We start from the raw sequence: 20,218 nt of genomic DNA, 5'->3' as shown, positions 1-20,218 counted from the left end.
AACTGGACTTTTGTGTTACTTGTAAACATGTTTTTATCATAACTTTTCTAACTGCCAGTCAGTGATTGTGAAGGAACTGGTTAAATAAGACACAGCAATAACACTAGTGTAAAAAAATGTAAACGTTAACCTGAACTGCAGCTACAATAGACAGTAAAACAGACACAATACATGTTCTGTGCAGTTCCTGTTGTAAAGGGTTAAAGTACAATAACTGTGACTGATTGTGCAACCTCCTCATTAAAGCTTCAGAGCACATAACAGGTATGTGGGCTTTCTTTGTGGAAAATCAAGATTTGATAGAATAAACTATTGTATATTTGCAGATAGCAGTTTATTACACAAATAATTTGAACTGAAATGTCAACAATTCATATACTGATTACATAACTCATTTTTGGCTCAAGTATTTTTCATTGGTTAGCTTGATGTGTGAAGTCTATGACTGTAACATTGCATTTATTTATTTATGTGAACTTTGTATAATTTATAGAAAATTAAACCCTAACTGATGGTTTAATCATTGCTAACTGCTAAATATGAACTTCTTTATCTATCAGTTGTGCTTCAGAGTGGCATCTTAAGTCAATTTTTATTTATTGCATTATTAGTTTTTAATTATTCTTTTTAGAAGCTCCAAATTAAATTCAGTGCATTATACTTTTACACACTTTGTGACCTTCAGTTGTAATGTTGCTGTTAGTTTTCAGTAAATACTACAGTTATGTTATATATTATATTATTTTTAAGATCGCGCCAGCAGTTGAATAAGGAGTTTGAGCTGTTAGCTGCATTTGATGTTGGTTTGCTTTTTGGTATGGGCATGACAATTGGTTTTATTTTTCAGAAGTCCGGGATGTTTCACCTGATGGATGGATTAGCACCTAACACTGTGCTCACTGGCCTCATTGGATCAATGTCCAGTCACACTCTCAGCTTCCTCGTCATGTTTCTCCTCATACCAACTTGTTGGGGTAAATCACACATAAACGTGTGTGTGTGAGTGTGTGTGTTTGTGTGTGTGTTAGAGAGAGAGAGAGAGAGAGAGAGAGAGAGAGAGAGAGAGAGAGAGAAAGAGAGAGAGAGAGCGAGAGAGAGAGTACCCAAAATTAGCAAAATGCCCTTAACAATTTTCATAAAATTTTCAAATGAGCTCCAATAAGTCCCTTTTTCATCCAAAATATGACTTTAGGCTTTTACTTTGAAAATCAACACAACCTATTGTGTGCTGTCTAAAGCACCCTAATTGACCTCCTGAAATTGATAATCAATAGTCATTCCCCATGACTGCTCCTGGTGTCCTAAACACTCTGTTGTTCTGTATTTTATCATTTCAGCTGGTTCATCCCCTCCTCCTATTGGTTGTAAACTAGCTGCCTTTGCTTGCATCTTGATTGGTGCCGTTGTGGTTGTGGGCACACCTATTTTGCTGACATGTATTTACAAGGTGAAAAATAAAGGTAAGACACAACTGTGATACGTATAGTGCTATTATTGCATGCAAGTCAAAAGTCAGGAAGACGATAAAAAGAACAGTCTTTTTTCAATCTTTATTTATATAGCGCCAAATCACAACAAAGTCATCTCAAGGCACTTTACACATAGAGCAGGTTCTAAACCGAACTCTTCAGGTTTTAATTTTAAAGAGACCCAACATTCCCACATGAGCAAGCACTTGGCGACAGTGGCAAGAAAAAACTCCCTTTTAACAGGAAGAAACCTCAGAACCAGACTCAAAGTGGGAGAACATCTGCCTCGACCGGTTCTCTCTCTCGAGAGAAGAGAGAGGAAGGATAGGAGAGAGAAGCACATTGAAGGTCCAGGACTGGAATCTGTCTTCCGGACGTTTACAGGCCAGGATTACCTGTGAGACGAGAAAGCACAGACAACTCCGGGGAAGAAGTTTAGGTTATTGAATGCATTAATAGTACATAAATGTTAATGGATATAGATGGATGGATAGAGAGAGAGAGAGAGAGAGAGAGAGAGAGAGAGAGAGAGAGAGAGAGAGAGAGAGAGAGAGAGAGAGAGAGAGAGAGAGGAGGAGAGAGGAGCTCAGTGCATCATGGGAGTCCCCCCGACTCCCATGATGTGTGAAAGGAAAGAGTGAAGACAATTTGCTTCCATAGTTTTACAATGGTTAAAAATAAGTGGCCTACTCAATCTAGCATTCTCAAATACAGTACCGGCAGGTGGTAGAATAGTTAAGAGCACATGCCATATGGTTTGAGTCCCGGCCAGCGGGCCTTTCTGCATGTCAAACCCCCCTCTCTCTCCCGTAATTACATGTCTCTCTATTGTCAAATAAAGGTGTCTATGCCAGAAAAAATCTTTAAAAAAAAAAAGCTTTAGCAAAGCATTTTTTCTATTATTTGCACGTCAAGTCAATCTATCACTCTGTTGTGCATGCTTTCTGTCTTCTTACATTTCTGATTGTATATATTTTTGGCATATATATGTATATAGTGTATATTTATGTATTTATTTATTTTATTTAAAGGTTTAATGATCAGGGACAATGCACATTAATAAAACATTTTAATAAATGTAAACATGCCAGAATTAGCCAAAAGGCTATTTTACATCGGCTGTCCCTGGACTGATGTTGAGTCACCCTAAAAGAAGGGAGGGTGCTCAACGGGGGTCTCGCCCAGGGCGTCATTCAAGCTAGAATCGCCACTGCTCAAACATACTAATTAACTGATAGATTAAAGCAGTATCTCCCTCAGTTTCAGAATCGGTTATCATAATATTATTACAAGATCTCACATAACAGAAAACTAATTCATACATTTTTATTTCATCTCTTAAATTCTTAAGAGATTCATAAGTCTTTTATGTCACGCTTTACACAAACACATTTATACTGAATCAAATTACCACAAAGTAGTGGACACACAGAAAGACACAAGCCAAGGGGTAGGTACGGGGGATAGCTCATTCTTGTTCTGAGGTTCTGTATTTGCTCAAAAATACTGTTTTTACTTAATATATCCTACATTGTCTTCTTCATGGCACAAACAGTGGAGGATGCAATAAAGAAAGAGATTCAAACGGATGGAAATAAAACAAGAGAAGAGATGAAGCAATTGTTGGGTGAGTCCTGTTGCTGTAGTATGTGTTTGTGTGTGTGCATTGTGCCAATGTAAATGATTTACATTTCAAATGTATGCAAACATATAATACATAAAAACAGGTTGATATTTATTGTAGAAAGCAAAGCGTGAAGATTAATTTTTGTCACACTTTTACAATGGTTAAAAATTAGCAGCCTACTTGATGTCAGTCCAGTTAACTTGCTGATAAATTAAAGCAACTTTTCCTTCAGATTCAGAATCAGTCATCACAAAGTGGTTATTAAAATTGTCTTTAATTATAAACTGTTTTTTGATATACACAGAACCAAACAGGGGGAAATCGGGACAAGAAGAAAAGAGAGAGTTGGAGGAAAAGGATGAAAAGATTAAAGGTGAGTCCGACTCAACAGATCAAATTGAACTGATGATGTTGCTGTAGTGTAACTCAACTTTATTGCTCCTGCACCATGAGTTCAAATGTTATTTATAGAAAAGCTACATCTGTCTGGTGGAGATAAATGATGTAGACGGTGTAAAAATAATAACAACAACAACAACAACAGAACCCATCTAAAACATAAAAATAGTTGGTGTTGAATTGTAAATTGTGCTGATGTTGAATAAGCTCAAAATGTCCTGATATTAAAGTGCTTTAAAAGGCTACTTGTGACATATTTGGAGATGAAATTGTCAGAACTTGAGGAAAAGTTACAGAGGAAAGCCGACATTGTCGATGCACTAAACTTTGAGAAACAAACACTTGAGAACCAGAAATATCTACTGAAGTTGCAACTGATGGCGGTGGAGAAAAAGAAGGAGGAGAACAAGGAGAAACTTCTGTCAGTGGAGAACAACATAACTGAGGCTGAAAATAAAAAGACGGATAAAGGGGGATTGTTAAAAGAAAAAGAAAATCTAACTGATGTCAAATGGAAACTAGATGAACAAAAGACAAACTGGGAGAAACTAATTCTGAGTGTGGAGCAGATGCTGCAGAGAATAGATTTTTTAGTCAATAGTGACCAAGTACAAGAAACTACAGCACACGACAATCAAGTGTTTCAGCTGCTGGACGAGCGAAGAACAGGTGTGAGCTCTTAGCTTCAGTCAAAAGTCAAACTGTATAGTAAGTAATCACAAAATGTGCAGATAAAAAAAATTAAATCATTCAAAAATTATTCATTAAATGTATTATCTAAACTGTGTGAAATGATAAGCTGCTACTAAAACATACGCACCTGTTTATGTGCAGTCAAGTGATTTAAGTCAAGTTGCATTGTGGGTAATGTAGGCACCAGGTTTTAACAAGGAAGACAATTGTATGAGTAAAAAAAGATGAACAACTGTTAATTCTGAGCCTCGAAATGTTACAGGAGTACAATGCTAAATCCTCTAAACTGATAAACCAACTGTTTTATAGTGGCCTGAATCTAACAACATGAGAGGCAATGATAGTCTCTGGTGTTACAATAATACAATACTAACATTTCTATTGACAGTATAACTACATTTTATATTTATTGTTATTTTTTAATTTATTTTAAAAAAAAGGTGTATATATAGGATTTAAACAACAACTTTGAAAATTCAATTACCAAAACAAACAAACAAAAAACAGTACAGTTCTTTCTTCTGTAGCTAGAGGAGAAAACAGGATATAATTATATTGTTATACTGGCATGTTTGATGAAGTTAAAAGTCAGGAAGAGGATTAAAAGAACAGTGCTCTATATTTACTTTAATTATTTAATTACAGGTGTAGTAGACTTTATTTGTTTTTATTTTGATGGAATGAAATTCATGCAAAAAACCCATATACATTCTTTAGAATCAAATTACCACAAAGTAGTGGACACACAGAAAGATAAAAGAAGATAAAGATCATTCTTATTCTGAGGGTCTCTACTTGCTCTAAAATACTGTTTTTATTCAACATATGTCACATTGTCTTCTTCATAGCACAAACAGTGATGGATGCAAAAAAGACAGAGTTACAGATGGATGGAAATGAAACAAGAGATGAGATGAAGACATTGTTGGGTGAGTCCGACCGACTCAACAGACTAAACTGATCATGTTACTGTGAGTGTGTGTGTGTGTGTGTGTGTGTGTGTGTGTGTGTGTGTGTGTGTGTGTAATGAAAACTCAACTTTCTTCCCACTGCATGAGTTTCAGTGTTATTTATAGACCAACAAAAGTCTGTCTACTTGAGGAAAATGCTTTAGATTTACAATGTATGCAAATGGAAAGAGTGAAGATGAATTGTTGTCACACTTTGACAATGGTTAACAATTAGCATCCTACTTGATGTCCGGCTAGCATGATCAAACATTATACCAATTAACTTACTGATAGATTAAAGCAGCTTTTCCCTCAGATTCAGAATCAGTCATCATAGTATTATTAGAAGATCTCTCACCATCTTCTGATGGGTGAGCACACAAAGTGATTATTCAAAGTTTTTAGCACTACCATGAGATAGTCTGTTTTAATGTAAAACAAATAAGTATATTAACTTAATAGACATAGACAGTTGGCTTTGTTCTTGTAGTAATCCTTCATTTATACACATTGAGACATAACTCACAGCTCTTAACATGTATTGTTAATAATATGTGAGGTTTTCATGATTCATTACAACACAAACTACAATGTAAAGTTACCTCAGATTACAGAAAACTAATCCATGATACATTTTGATTTCATCTCTTAAATTCTTCCTCAAGTGTTTTATGTTACGCTTTGGAATGAAATTGATATAATATATACACAAATACATTTATATTAAATCAAATTACCACAAAGTAAGGGACACGCAATACAGTTAACACACAATGATTAAAGGGAAATGTGTAAGTAGGGGGAACAGCTCATTCTTGCTCTGAGACTCTCTCCCTGCTTGAAAATACTTTTTATTTTATGCTTAATTGTCTTTAATTATAAACTGTTTCTTGATATGATATACACAGAGTTACAGAGAGAAACAGACGAAAAGACAGAGTTGACGAGACGGATAAAGGAAAAGGATGACATTATTTTGGGTGAGTCTCACACAAAATATCAGATTGAAGTGATTGTGTGTGTGTGTGTGTGTGTGTGTGTGTGTGTGTGTGTGTGTGTGTGTGTGTATGTGTATGTGTGTGTGTGTGTGTTTGTGTGTGTGTGTGTGTGTGTGTGTGTGTGTGTGTGTGTGTGAAATGTCATAAAAATGTCCATGAGTGCTCACACATAAAAATGTGTGTAGAATTATAATGTAACTTTATTGCTCCTGATCCATGAGTTTAAGTGTTATTTATAGACCAATAAAATCTGTCAAATGGAGGTAAATGATGCTGAATGTTGAATAAGCACAAAATGTCCTGAATGTTGTGTGCAGTTATATTAAAGTGCTTTAAAATGCTACTGTTGTGCACCTGTGACAGATTTGGAGGAAAAGTTACAGCGGAATGCCAACATGGTTGATGCACTAAAGGAACAGAAACAGGCACTCGAGAACCACAAAGATCAAATGAAGTCGCAACTGAGGGAAGTGGAGAAAAAGAAGGAGGAGAACAAGAAGAAACTTCTGTCAGTGGAGAACAAAATAACTGAGGCTGAGAATAAAAAGACGGATAAAGGGGGATTGTTAAAAGAAAAAGAAAATCTAACTGATGTCAAATGGAAACTAGATGAGCAAAAGACAAACTGGGAGAAACTTATTCTGAGTGTTGAGCAGATGCTGCAGAGAATAGATGTTTTAATCAGTAGTGACCAAGTGCAAGAAACTACAGCACATGCCAATCAAGGGCTTCAGATGCTGGACGAAGGAGTAACAGAAGAATGAGCTTTTAGTTTAATTCAAAAAGTCAAACTGTCTGTTCTTACTTTTTATAGCACATAATCACAAAATTTGGAAATAATAATAGGTGTGAATAATATAGCGCCTTTCACAAAACCCAAGGATGCTTTACAATGGAAAAAACAAACAAATAAACAAAACATAAAACATAAAAAAAAAAAATACAAAATCAAGACAGAAGAAGAGGAAGAGAAGTGTTCATTGAAGAGAAAGGTTTTTAACTCGGACTTGAAAAAGGAGACGGAGGGACAATCACGTAGGGATTGTGAGAGAGGCACTGAAGGACCGGCCTCCTAGGGTGGACAGTTTGGTGCGTGGGACTGTAAGGAGGTTGGATGATCTGAGAGACCGAGGGGGAGAGTAGGGTGACAGGAATTCGCTGAGATATGTTGGAGCCAGGTAATGGAGGGCTTTGAAGGTGAGAAGTAGGATTTTGTATTTTATGAGTCTTTTTATGCCATTAATACTGTATATTAACAAAATGTAATAAATGTATCTATAAACTGCTGCCAATTAAATCTTGATACTTTCTGCAAAATATCTTCTATCAATAAATTCAGTTATCTCATCTGTATCTGCTCCTGGTTTTTCAATCATTTAAAGATGAACATTTCCCTGTTATGTTTAAGTACCTGAAAGCAGTTAAGGCAAAGTGGAAATGCATGTCTTGTATAAATACTGAACAAATCAGTAATGACCGAAAAAGAAAATGGGTGACATTTATGTTAAATATTTAGAGATAAACTCCAGAGATTTTCCTCTGCAGTGTGCTTCAAGATGTCAGGGACCAAGCAATGAGGCAATGAGGAGAGGAATATAGATTAGAAAAATAGGGTTTTATTTACCCACAAAATTTAATATTTTTACAAAAACCAAGGCAAACTTATTAACTAGGCCCATAAAAGAGGTCAACACAAGATAAGTATACTTAATATAATGATAAAGAAACGTTAACAGAACAGTCCTGACATGACGACATAAGTGGCTTGGCCAAACCAATTAATACACAAGGGGAAAACAAAATAGACGCCAACTACAACTTAATACAAAGCAAGCTAACTAAACCCGAAACCCCCCCCATGGCACAGCAGGAAGTGGTCCGGCCTGATTAGCTTGGCCCAAGATTTAATAGTGCTCCACCCTTAACCCCACCTTTTGTTTCACCAGGAAGACCCTCCCCAAACCACGGTGACTCAAGACAAAGAAAGAAATGATTAATACAACAGAAAATTATACAGAACCCTACATTGCTAAAATGTGTGCACTCCATTACACAAACATTGAGATAAGATACCTGAAAACCAGGGCATATAGCCACGGCATATACCACAACAGGTAAATAAAAGTTCTCTTGATTTATCAAAGGGGACTTCACTGTAAGCTTTATTGACATTCACAGTAACCTACATGCCCACCTGGAAACTATGTATTCTCTGTTTGCCAATGAGCAGCTCCACTGGACACAGATGGAGGATGAATTAGAGAAAAAACTGGTACAGGTCTGAATGCTTGCCCCCTACAGTGAGGGTGTCTGGTGGCTCTGTTATGCTGTAGGGGGCATTTTACAAAGTTATTGTAAGTGATCACCTATATTCTATGATAAAACTATGGTCCTCTGCGTTACATTTTTTATTTAATTTTGAATCACATTTCCTGTATTTTATACTTACATTAAGGGACTATGGTGATACAAAATCCCCCCCCCCCCCCCCCCCGTCCACAGTGGAAATTACACCCCAGCTGGAGAGACAAAGCAAGAGAGCTGTACGAGACATCTAGCCATAGACAAATTTACATGTGGATTTATGTCAAATCATACAACATAATTATTTTAATAGCCGCCAAATTCAGTTTATATATGTCTTTGTTTTGGAATCTCACACAGAAACAGAGAAACAGAGTCAGTACTCACACAGTCTGATGCTGAGAGCTGTAACGTCCATGATGTCTTGCTGCTGACTCTCTGAGTATCAGACTGAAATACACATGAATTAGTATAGGTGAGTACCTCCTCTTCCTGTTTGTTAGTTCTACAAATAAATGGGAGAAGCTAAGACAGAAACAAGTTTGAAACCACAGTCTTTCAGTTTGTCGTGAAAACCTGAGGGGACGTATAGGACTTTATTTTTCTATTCATACATGATAATTGCCATTGAAGGGTCATCGGACAACTAATGTTTATGGTCCACCTGTCCCCTGAATACAAAATTGTTCTGAGTGATCACCTTTATCCTATGATAAAACATTTCTATCCTGATGGGAGTGGTCTCTTCCAGGATGACAATGCCGCCATCCACAGGACACGAGGAGTCATTGAATGGTTTGATCAAACCATCATCAAAACACCTCTTTTGGAAGAATGTTGTTCAAAGACAGTAGAATCCTTAACAAGGTGCCTTAAAACTGTTCTTGCAGCATGTTGTGGCCCCAACATCTCACAATGACGCTTTATGCTGGTTTTTCCTTTAAATTGTTCTCTGTCTCTAGGAGTTAAAGGTCTTGCTACTACTTGGCTAAAGATGGCTTTTATGGCTGCAGCAGACATATGGTGTATCACAAGGTTGACACACCTTCTATGTCATTACAGATGACCAGGGTCAAAATATTTCAAGAAAAGGACTTTGAACATTCAGCTACTTCTGTGTTGTGAGCCAGTGGTTGAGGAACACAACAGGTATGAGATTCTGAAAATTAAATTCTTATATCTTAATTCTTAACATTAGCAATGCTCTCAATTACTTTATTTTAATAATTTTGAGGATTTGAATTATAATTTCATAAAGGTCTGTGGTAAAAGCAGGTCTGCTGTTACAATTAATGATTGTATGTGTTTGATATGGAAAGACTCAACATTGTAGTGTATTTTTTATTATATAACAAACTGCATATAACAATCAGTTGACATGTTTGTAATTCTCTGGACTGTAATGAAGTCATGTTACCAATATCATAATAAGTTTTTCTCCTCGTAGAAATAGTAATTGAAACAATTTGTTACATCATAGAGGTTTTCCAATTCCAACTGAAGTGCAAATATTTCCTCCATATTGGACAAATTTCTATTCCTGAAAAAAAAAGTTGCTTCATGTTCAAATGTGTAAAATGTGAAAGTATTGAGATAGTAATAAACTGGCACTTTATTGTTGGATATTGTATAAAAGTTCCAGTGGGACTATTGTGCAACTTGTTAATGTTTTACCTGCATATTTTTTTTACAATTATTTTACAGAACTGCACAATGCTTCACCTGAAGGAGAGGCTGTCTAAATGTGGACTCAAAGCCTTCAGTGTTTCAGTTTTCCATCATGCTGTTGTCCTGCTTCTCCTGACAGACTGCTGTGGAGGTAACTAACACACAAACACAACATAACTAGTCTGGTGTGTGTACAGTGTGGCAAGAAACTGAAGATGTTTTCATCCAAAATATGACTTTAGGCTTTCACTGTGAAAATCAACACAGACTATTGTGTGCCGTCTAAAGCACCTTAATTGACCTCCAGTAATTGATAATCAATAGCTCTTTCCCCTGACTGCTCCTGGTGTCCTAAACACTCTGTTGTTCTGTATTTTATCATTTCAGCTGGTTCATCTTCTCCTCTTATTGGTTTCACACCAGCTGCTCTTTATTCCATATTGGTTGTTGCCATTGTGGTTATGGTTGCACCTTTTCTGCTTATTTGTTACATGCTGAAACATAAAGGTAAGACACAACAATGTGATACGTATAGTGTTATGAATTGCATGCACAACAGTGCTCTATATTTACTTCATTTTTTATTTATTTATTTATATTGAATCAAATTACCACAAAGTCGTGGACACACAGAAAGATACAAGTCAGGGGCTAGGTAGGGGGCACAGATCATTATTTTTCTGAGTCTCTCTATTTGCCCTAAAAAAGCAGTTTTTAGTTAATTCATGCTACATTGATTGAGACCTATTGATGAAGCAGGAAAAAGCATGCCAATGCATGAGTTTCAGTGTTATTTATAAACCAGCAAAGATCTGTCTAGTGGAGATAAATGATTAGGATTTAAAGTGTATGCAAACATAATAGATAAAAACAGGTTGGTATTTATTGTAGAAAGGGAAGAGTGAAGACGAATTGCTGTCACAGTTTTACAATGGTTAAAAGTAAGTAGCCTACTTGGCATCAATCTAGCATTATCAAACATTATACTAGTAAAACTTTCTTTATACACATTGAAACATAAATCACAGCTCTTAACATGTATTGTTAATGGTATGTAGGTTTTCATGCTTCATACAACACACGCCATAATGTAAGATTACAGAAGATTACAGAAGATGAATCCATGATACATTTTGATTTCAACTCTTAAATTCTTCCACAAGCGTTTTACGCTTTGGAATGAAAATAATACTATATATATACATACACTTATATTGAATTGAAAATACTGTTAATGTTATGCTTCATTGTATTTAATTATATAATGTTTCTTGATATGATATACACAGAATTACCCAGAAAAAAAGCAGAAAATACAGAGTTGATGAGACGGATAAGGGAAAAGGATGACACATTTTTGGGTGAGTCTAACACAGAAGATCAGATTGAACTGATCATGTTGCTGTTGTGTGTGTGTGTGTGTGTGTGTGTGTGTGTGTGTGTGTGTGTGTGTGTGTGTGTGTGTGTGTGTGTGTGTGTGTGTGTGAAATGTCATAAAAACATGCCTAGGGGTGCTCAGACATATGACAATGTGTTTGTGTAATGTGTTAAAGCTGTTGATGTTGAATGTTGAATAAGCTCAAAATGTCCTTAATGGTTTGTGCAGTTACAGTAAAGTGCTTTAATATGCTGTTGTGCATCTGTGACAGATTTGGGGGAGACATTGTCTGAACATGAGGAAATGTTTCAGAGGAATGCCAACATGGCTGATGGACTAAAGGAACAGAAACAGGCACTTGAGAACCAGAAAGATCAAATGAAGGTGCAACTGAAGGAGGTGGAGAAAAAGAAGGAGGAGAACAAGGAGAAACTTTTGTCAGTGGAGAACAAAATAACTGAGGCTGAGAATAAAAAGACGGATAAAGGGGGATTGTTAAAAGAAAAAGAAAATCTAACAGAAGTCAAATGGAAACTAGATGAGCAAAAGACAAACTGGGAGAAACTTATTCTGAATCTGGAGCAGATGCTGCAGAGAATAGATGTTTTAGTCAATAGTGACCAAGTACAAGAAACTACAGCACACAGCAGTCAAGGGTTTCAGCTGCTGGACCAGGGAGTATCAGAGGTTTGAGCTTTTTGTTTAATTAAAACGGCAAACTGTCTGATCTTTCTTTGTATAGCAAATACTCACAAAATGTACAGATAAAAAAATATATATCATTACACAATGACTCATTAAATGTATTATCTAATGTAGTTTGGATCAGTTTCAGTTTCTCTTGACTGCAGGTTGTAGTAACTTAAATGGTTTCCTTGTGCTCAGTACATGTTAAGTTTTATAACCCTGTCTTCATATATAACTGATTTTGCAGGAGGAAATGTGTTGAATGGGAAATGTAATGCAGACTTGATCATTTTTTCATGCTGGTAATACTGTATATTAAGAAAATGTAATAAATGTATCTATAAACTGCTGCCAAATAAATGTTGATACTTCACCTTTCTGCAAAAGATTCATTGTCAATACATTTAATGTGTTATCTGACCTGTATCTGTTCCTGGCATTTCAATCATTTAAAGATTTACATGGTCCTGTTATGTTTAAGTACCTGAAGCAGTTAAGGTGAGAAAATGGGGGAAATGCAGGTCTTGTATAAATACTGAAAAAAATCAATAATGACAAAAAAAAAGACTAGACAATGACAATGTTAAATATTTAGACAGAGGAAAAATCCAGCAATTTTCCACTTTAGTGTGTGCTTATAGATGGTAAGAGAGTACTACTAGTAACATTTGTGTAAAGAAAAACAAAAAAATATAGTTTTGTATCTCCACAGAACTAGTATTTTATATAATACTAGTTACTGCGATTTAAGTCAAGTTGCATTGTGGGTAATGTAGGCACCAGGTCTTAACAAGGATGAATAATGTACGTGAAAAAAATCCTTATTTTTATATAAAACTGTCCATTATGAGTCTGACAATGTTACAGGAGTGAAATGTGTCTTAAAGTGTTTTATAGTAGCCTGAATATAACAACATGAGAGGAAATGATAGTCTCTTGTGTTATTACATTCATTGTTACTTGTTAATCATAATAATAATCATAATAATAATCATAATAATAATGAAAGTAATAATAACGATAATAATGAAAATAAAATCTTAGTTTCATCCCACCATTGTAGTATCTTGTTATGTGTCATGATTTTTATTTTAGGTGTTTGAATAAATATAAGTTAATAGGATGATACAATAAAAAAAACTACAGATAAAGGATTAGAAAAAAAGCATACTGTATTGTTGTTAAATTTAAACAATTTTCAGAGCACAGTGCAGCATTGTACTACTTTGGAAATTCAATAACCAAAGAAAAGAAAATAAATAGTTTTATTGACTATTGACACTTGGAAACGGTGTGAAAGCCAATGAGCAGCTCAAAGCTCAATCAATCAATCAATCAATCAATCAATCAATCAATCAATAAATCAATCAATCAATCAATCAATCAACTTTATTTATAAAGTACCTTTCATACAGGCTACAAGCAATGAGGGAATTAAGATACTTTATGCTGGTTTTTCCTTTAAATTGTTCCCCTGTATGTAGGAGTTAAGGGCCTTGCTAATACTTTAGCTTGGCTAACTATGGCTTTTATGGCTGCAGCAGACAGGTGGTGTATCACAGATAACCGGGTCAAAGTATTTCAAAAAAGGACTTTGAACATGCAGCTACTTCTGTGTGGTGAGCCATTGGTTGAGGAACACAACAGGTAAGAGATTCTGACTATTCAATTCTTATCTCTTAATTTTTAACATTTGTAATGCTCTCAACGACTTTATTTTAATAATTTTAAGGATTTAAATAATAATTTCATAATGGTTTTCTAGAAAAAGCAGGTCTGCTGTTACAATTAATGATTGTCTATGTTTCCTAATGTGTTCGATATGCAAAGAAAATAGTGATGTATTTTTTAAATCATATAACAAACTGTTTATAACGATCAGTTGACATGTTTTTAATTCTCTGGACTATGATGAAGTCATGTTACCAACATAAAAATGAGAAGAAATAGTAATAGAAATAAATTCTTTCATATCGTAGATATACGTAGAGGTTTTTTCAATTCCAACTGAACTTCAAATATTTCCTCCATATTGGAAAAAACAGAAGATTCTATTCCTAAAAACGAATCAGTTGCTTTATGTTCATATGCAGTGTGAAAGTACTGAGATAGTAATAAACTGACATTTTATTGCAGTTCACAGTGGAACCATTGTGCAGCTTGTTAATGTTTTACCTTCTTTATTGCAGCACAGTGTCTTTTGAAAGAAATCACCAACGGTTACAGCCGGCCATGTTAGGGAGAGACAGCAATGAAAAAAAAATATTTAGGAAAAATCTAATTAATTCAAGTGAAGCAGAATTAGATATTAACAGACAAAACAAATGCAGAATACAGTTTCAGTGCAGTGATTCAATGTCTCAAACTGAATAAAGGAAACAATGAAGCACTGCAGAGTTTTAAATTTAGACTCGAAGAGTTGTTGCACATTTAAGATTATCAGGATGTTGGTTCCTTCCATGCAAATCCTGGACCAGACCACACTATTTGTTCCCACTTGTACACTCAGTCTAGTTGCTATTGTCTTTATGATTTAAGTTGTTATAGCTGGTTTCATTAAATTATGTTACAGAACCCAATGATGCTTCACCTGAAGGAGACAATGTCTAAATGTGGACTCTCAGCCTTCAGTGTTTCAATTTTCCATCATGCTGTTGTCTTGCTTCTCCTGACAGACGGCTGTGAAGGTAACTAACACACAAACACAACAGAAATAACTTGATGTGTGTTTAAAAGGAAAAAGATTTTAATGAAATACCTGAAGTGTACAGTGCATCTGTACATTGAGGCAAGACACTAAATCTGGGACATGTGAAGATGTTTTCTATACTGTACTACAGACATTTTAATATCAGGTTGTCAGTTCTCAGCGGTCCTGGTTTTAAACTGATGCAATCAAGTGAATGTAGACATACAGATGACATGAGAAACACCTAATACTTCTTGTGGTGGATATTCAAACTTACAGATATGAAATACTTTAGACTGTTTTGAATCTGACCACATTATGTCTCCTCTCAGGTCAGTCTCAGGTAGTTGGTCCATCTCAGCCAATAATAGTAAGAGTTGGTGATGACGTCATTTTGCCATGCAATGTGAAGCCAGCTACGGATGCTGTTAGTATGACTTTGGAGTGGTCGAGACCTGACCTGAACCCCAGGTTTGTCCATGTGAGGCATGAAGGTAAAGACCTCCACGATAATCAACATTCATCCTACAAAGGAAGAACATCACTGTCCATCGAGAGTCTGAAACATGGAGACATTTCATTAAAACTCTCCAAAGTGAAACTCTCTGACAATGGAAAATACAGATGCTTCCTTCCAGATCTGAATAAAGACTCTACTGTTCAGCTTGTTGTTGGTAAGTGTGCAACTGTGTTTTACTGCCCCTAACTACTGCATGCTTCATATATTTACAGTTATTGATTTTTACATGAATCTGCACACAGATCTGTATTACAGAAGCATCTCCAGTGGGTCCCTGGTTTGTGTTTTTCATGCATTCATATTTGCACACAGATAACATGATACAGAATACTGCCAATATTAACTGTTGACAGGTGACAATTAAAGACAACAAAGTAGACTACAATGGATGTAAATAATGAAGGAATAAAATACTTAAAATAGGAAATACAGTACTGTGAAAAAGTCTTAGGCTGCCACCATCATACAAGCAGAAAATGCTGAACATGAATTATTAAATATTATTATTAATTACAGTTCAATTTCATTTAGGTTTAAGAGAGCCAGGTTCCTGCTATTGCGCAAGTGTAAGGGGAGGTCACACTAAATATTTGCCACTTTCTTTTCTATTTTGTTTTCTGTTTTTTTATACTGCACGCACATTTCCTGTATTTTCTTGTTGTATTCTGATTAAGAGACTGAGAAATAATTATATGTGGTCAATTAGCATTACTAAAACAGTAAATCTAATTGTGGACTTTTGCACAGTATTGTATATTTATATGTATATACAGTATATGTATATACACATTTGTTAGATCTCAAGGATTCACCCTGTACATTTTGTAATTCTGAGTGTAAATATAGGCCTGAGTTAATTTTTAAGTAATATGTGGACTATCTTACCTCCTATCTGTTACACAGAGCATGTCAGTACAGTGTGACGGTTGTGGCAGAAAGTCAAAAAAAGGATTGGATCCTTAAACTACTCTTAAAATGTCTCTCTTTGATCATCAGGGGCTGCCTCCTCTTCTGCCATCAGTTTAGCGGGGATCGACACATCTATCAGCGCAGTGGTGTTACAGTGTGAGTCTAAAGGCTGGCATCCACAGCCTGAGGTGTTCTGGCTGGACGGTGAGGGAAACCTCCTCTCTGCTGGACCTACAGATACAGTCAGAGGTCCTGATGGTCTCTATACTGTCAGCAGCAGAGTGACTGTGGAGAAAAGACACAGCAACAACTTCACCTGTAGAGTCCGACAGAACAACATCAACCAGACCAGAGAGACAAACATCATTGTTCCAGGTAGAATTCATTAATAAAGTTATGACATGATCACTGTTTCAGGGCTCAGGTAAAATTTGATATGAATGTCATAAGGGTTTTTTCTTTGTTTGTTTTTCAGATGATTTCTTCATTGCTCCAAGTAATTCTGTTGGTCGTATCGCCATCACCTTGGCTGCTTGCTTCATGTGTGTTCTTGCAGTTATCTTTGTTGTCTGGAAATGGAGGCAAAATGAAACCAGTATGTCAAACGTTTATTTCTTCTTTCCTCTGTCTACTTTTCTAAACTGAAAGATAATATTACATCTCTTCAGTGGATGAACTGATACAAAGTACAAATAAAAAAGCAAACCCATGTTTTAAAGGTTTTGTAATTGAAAGCGTTCTATTTTGTATGTGTGTGCTGGAAAGAATGTGATTAATGTTTTAATTTTGTTGTCATGTTTCAGCTGTGTGTGTCTGTCCTGTTCAATATCAACACCACTGTCTGCAAAAGCAAAGCTACATTAATCAAACACTTATAATTCAACAGTTTCCTCTCTCTGTTTGTTAACAGAAAACAAGATGAAAACACAAAGAGAAGAACAGCAGCTAATGGGATATAACGACATGATTGATACACAGAAGGAACATGAGCAGCAACTGAAGAACCAGAGAGATGAACTCAGATCTCATAGGGCCAAGATAGAGAAACTGGTGGAGGAGAAAGATGATCTGTTTCAAACAGTGGAGAAAGAAATAACAGAGAAGGAGGATAAGAGTTTCACCAGGGCATCAGAATACATAAAGCTAAAAGACATAATATTAGGGTACAAATGGAACCTAAATGAAAGAGTGAAAGAACTTGATAAACTTGTAATGAACACAGACAAACTTTTAAATAAGACAGAGTGTGTGACTAAAACAACCTCTGAAAAGAACGAAGAGGAGAACCACAAGGAGCAAAAACAAATATCTGAAGCTTAAAGAAGTAAAGAATGATGGAAACTAAAGTGTTAGGAGTATAGTCACCAATCACCACAATCTGCTGTATTAAAACAATTTCATTTTTATATTCATTGGTTATTGGTTGTATTGTCTCATTTGAAATTTAGGCTTATCTGTTCACTGCTTTTTGTCTCCTCTTTCTCCCCTTTTTATTGACTTCTTGTGAATTGTGTGCTTCTTGTATTTGGCTATTGTGTGAAAAACTCAACAGTTGATTATAAATAAATCCTTTGCTGTACCACCAGAACAATGCAACTTAAGTTCACTCTGTGGGGTTTTTTTGTAAACATGGAACAGTTCTGTTTAAATTCAGTATTTTTCACCAAAAATTAACTGTGTATGTAATTTAAATCTAACAAAGCACTAATACATTTCCTTCTCCATAAAACACAGTGCATATTTCAAAATGTTTTTTTTAGTTTTTTTACATCAATGCAGCTAGCAATCACCTGCTTCCTTGCTTAAAATAATGTGAATATTATCAAATGACAGATGTCTACATATTGCTTTACCCCAACTAGTTGCATCATAATAACAATAATATTACAAGATTAAAGGGTGTTTGTTGTTCATTAACAATAATTGAAATTCCCTATTTTATTTGCAAATTACACATATATTGATCTTTCTTTCCACAAACTTCTCAAAACCCTTATAAATGAGGCAAACGTTTGTCTTCTCACCTTAAAATTATCACTAAATATCAAAAAATCTAATTTCATCATCCAGGAAGGGCAAAATATATGAGTTCAAGTTCATTTTTGAGGGAAAATAGATTTTTGGAAAAAAAAAAAAGTTGGAAAAAATAAATTGATTTTGTGTGTAAAAGTGATGAAATTTGTAGGAATGATTAGGAAAATCTGTCCACTACTAACTTACAGCTTAATATATCCATCCTGTATCTACTGCAGTATTGTAAGGACCAATATTTGTCTCAGGTCTTACAGGTTTGTAAGACTAGACACATTTTCAAGGTCCAGGGCACCATTTATTTTCTAAACTTAAAAAAATTGACCTTTTTTATTTTATTTTGAACATCCTACAAGCATGTATTTTTATTTATAAAGTGAGATTTCAGGACATTATTACCCAATGAAATGATCAAACCATCTGCGTCTCCCTGTCATTCATACCAACAGGGGGCAGTATTCAATTAAATATGTGAACGTGAAACAGGGTCGACTAAATGTGCTGTCTTTTACTTCATTTTCTTTTGTATTTGATTGATTATTTTTAATCAATCAACTTGAAATACATGTAATGTGTTGCTGTTTCTCTTTTTATATCAGGTTTTATGATTTAATTTAAATAGTTCTGGTTAGGTTTTAATACAAGCAACCCCACTTTAAAAAAAATGTATATACTGTAGTCATATGTGTTAATAAATAAACCTTGTAGTTGTTTTGCATTAAATTTAACTGAACCTTTATGTTCAACCAGTTTATGAGAGATACATGTAGTGGGATTCAGCTCTTGTTCAGGAGGTATTGTTTTCTTTATTTGGTGGTGAAATAATATTACTAGAAAAGGAGGCATGCTGTATTTCATGCACATCTCACATCTCAACAAAACATTGTTACAGTAAATCAAACATATTGTACATTACTACAAATATATAACACAAATAATATTAGAAGATTAATTCATCTAATTAACAGACACTGATCCATTTAACATGATTAATACACATTTGAGGTGACTCATACAGCACTGTAGATGAACCATTTTCTAAATAGGATCATGTACATTTCCAGGCTCAATCTTACTACAGTTTTGTCCAGTGACAACAAAACCACACAACCTTCAACCAGTTTGAATATTGAAGCAATTCAGTTTAAACAGCTTCCTCTTTATTGATGTGACCCACTTGCCTGACAGACAAGACAGTGTGATAATCCAAGTGCAGTTTTTGAAAACATGTGCATTGGAGTAGGCTCAATATGACAAACATACTAGTTCAAGTTTGACACTGTACAGTCAGTTTTTCTTTAATGTGTACAGTCTGGATGTGTGAAACGTGATCCTTGGTGTGTCCTGGTAGCCTTCTGGTTAAGATGCAGGCCACATAGCTGCACCTGTGTCGCATGTCTGCCTTAAATGTATAATATATGCAAACCGTTTATTTTATTCCTCTGTTTCTGTTCTTCCATAATCAGTGAGTGTTTCTGATGCTGAAGAGAAACATATATGAACCATCAACTGATAACAAAAATCATACAACATCAGCCTTATGTGAAACTCACTCAATGCTTTCCTGCCTGTCATGGCTGATGAAGCAATCCGATTAAAACACATTATTTTTTTCAGAAACACAGTACAAATAATTAAAACTGTCATAATGTTGAGTTAACAAGGACACACCTAAGCGTCCTGACCAATCATCCATATGTTGACAGGCAGGGAGTGAGAACCTGTACAATATTACTGCTCACATTCTTTTATTGGCACAATAAATGAATCACAGCTACAGTACCGTGGTTCCAACTTTTACATCTCTGCCACTCACCTACTTTGCAGCTCATGATAAACATTCAAAGGTCAAGTTGAACTGATAACAACTCATTCTGAAACTTAAGTTAACAACGT

At 35.3% G+C, this 20,218-nt stretch overlaps 2 protein-coding genes across 2 annotated transcripts; both read left to right on the top strand.

The window, feature by feature from the left end:
- Nucleotides 1-2,897: 2,897 nt before the first annotated feature.
- On the top strand, nt 2,898-7,268 carry LOC134006158 (golgin subfamily A member 6-like protein 6). The gene is made up of 3 exons (XM_062445249.1): nt 2,898-3,096; nt 6,047-6,118; nt 6,500-7,268. The coding sequence occupies exons 1-3, from the start codon at nt 3,012-3,014 to the stop codon at nt 6,898-6,900; spliced, it is 558 nt and encodes a 185-aa protein (XP_062301233.1). The 5' UTR covers nt 2,898-3,011; the 3' UTR covers nt 6,901-7,268.
- Nucleotides 7,269-10,146: 2,878 nt separating this feature from the next.
- On the top strand, nt 10,147-17,611 carry LOC134006305 (butyrophilin subfamily 3 member A2-like). The gene is made up of 5 exons (XM_062445391.1): nt 10,147-10,259; nt 15,195-15,536; nt 16,379-16,666; nt 16,767-16,886; nt 17,202-17,611. Exons 1-5 carry the CDS (start codon nt 10,154-10,156, stop codon nt 17,609-17,611), a joined length of 1,266 nt encoding a protein of 421 aa, XP_062301375.1. The 5' UTR covers nt 10,147-10,153.
- The last annotated feature ends 2,607 nt before the right edge of the window (nt 17,612-20,218 follow it).

Source organism: Scomber scombrus, chromosome 23, assembly GCF_963691925.1.
Source record: "Scomber scombrus chromosome 23, fScoSco1.1, whole genome shotgun sequence".
Classification (NCBI taxonomy): domain Eukaryota; kingdom Metazoa; phylum Chordata; class Actinopteri; order Scombriformes; family Scombridae; genus Scomber; species Scomber scombrus.
The sequence above is the reverse complement of the archived record's forward strand: the minus strand, read 5'-3'. Positions and strand labels throughout refer to the sequence as shown.

What these genes read in the sequence shown, in the direction of transcription:
- LOC134006158 (XM_062445249.1), top strand. Translation starts at nt 3,012, where the DNA reads ATGGCACAAACAGTGGAGGATGCAATAAAGAAAGAGATTCAAACGGAT. An exon ending in AGAGATGAAGCAATTGTTGG is followed by an intron (nt 3,097 to 6,046) that starts GTGAGTCCTGTT and finishes TGATATACACAG; the next exon opens with AGTTACAGAGAGAAACAGAC. An exon ending in AAAGGATGACATTATTTTGG is followed by an intron (nt 6,119 to 6,499) that starts GTGAGTCTCACA and finishes CACCTGTGACAG; the next exon opens with ATTTGGAGGAAAAGTTACAG.
- LOC134006305 (XM_062445391.1), top strand. Translation starts at nt 10,154, where the DNA reads ATGCTTCACCTGAAGGAGAGGCTGTCTAAATGTGGACTCAAAGCCTTC. An exon ending in CCTGACAGACTGCTGTGGAG is followed by an intron (nt 10,260 to 15,194) that starts GTAACTAACACA and finishes GTCTCCTCTCAG; the next exon opens with GTCAGTCTCAGGTAGTTGGT. An exon ending in TACTGTTCAGCTTGTTGTTG is followed by an intron (nt 15,537 to 16,378) that starts GTAAGTGTGCAA and finishes TTTGATCATCAG; the next exon opens with GGGCTGCCTCCTCTTCTGCC.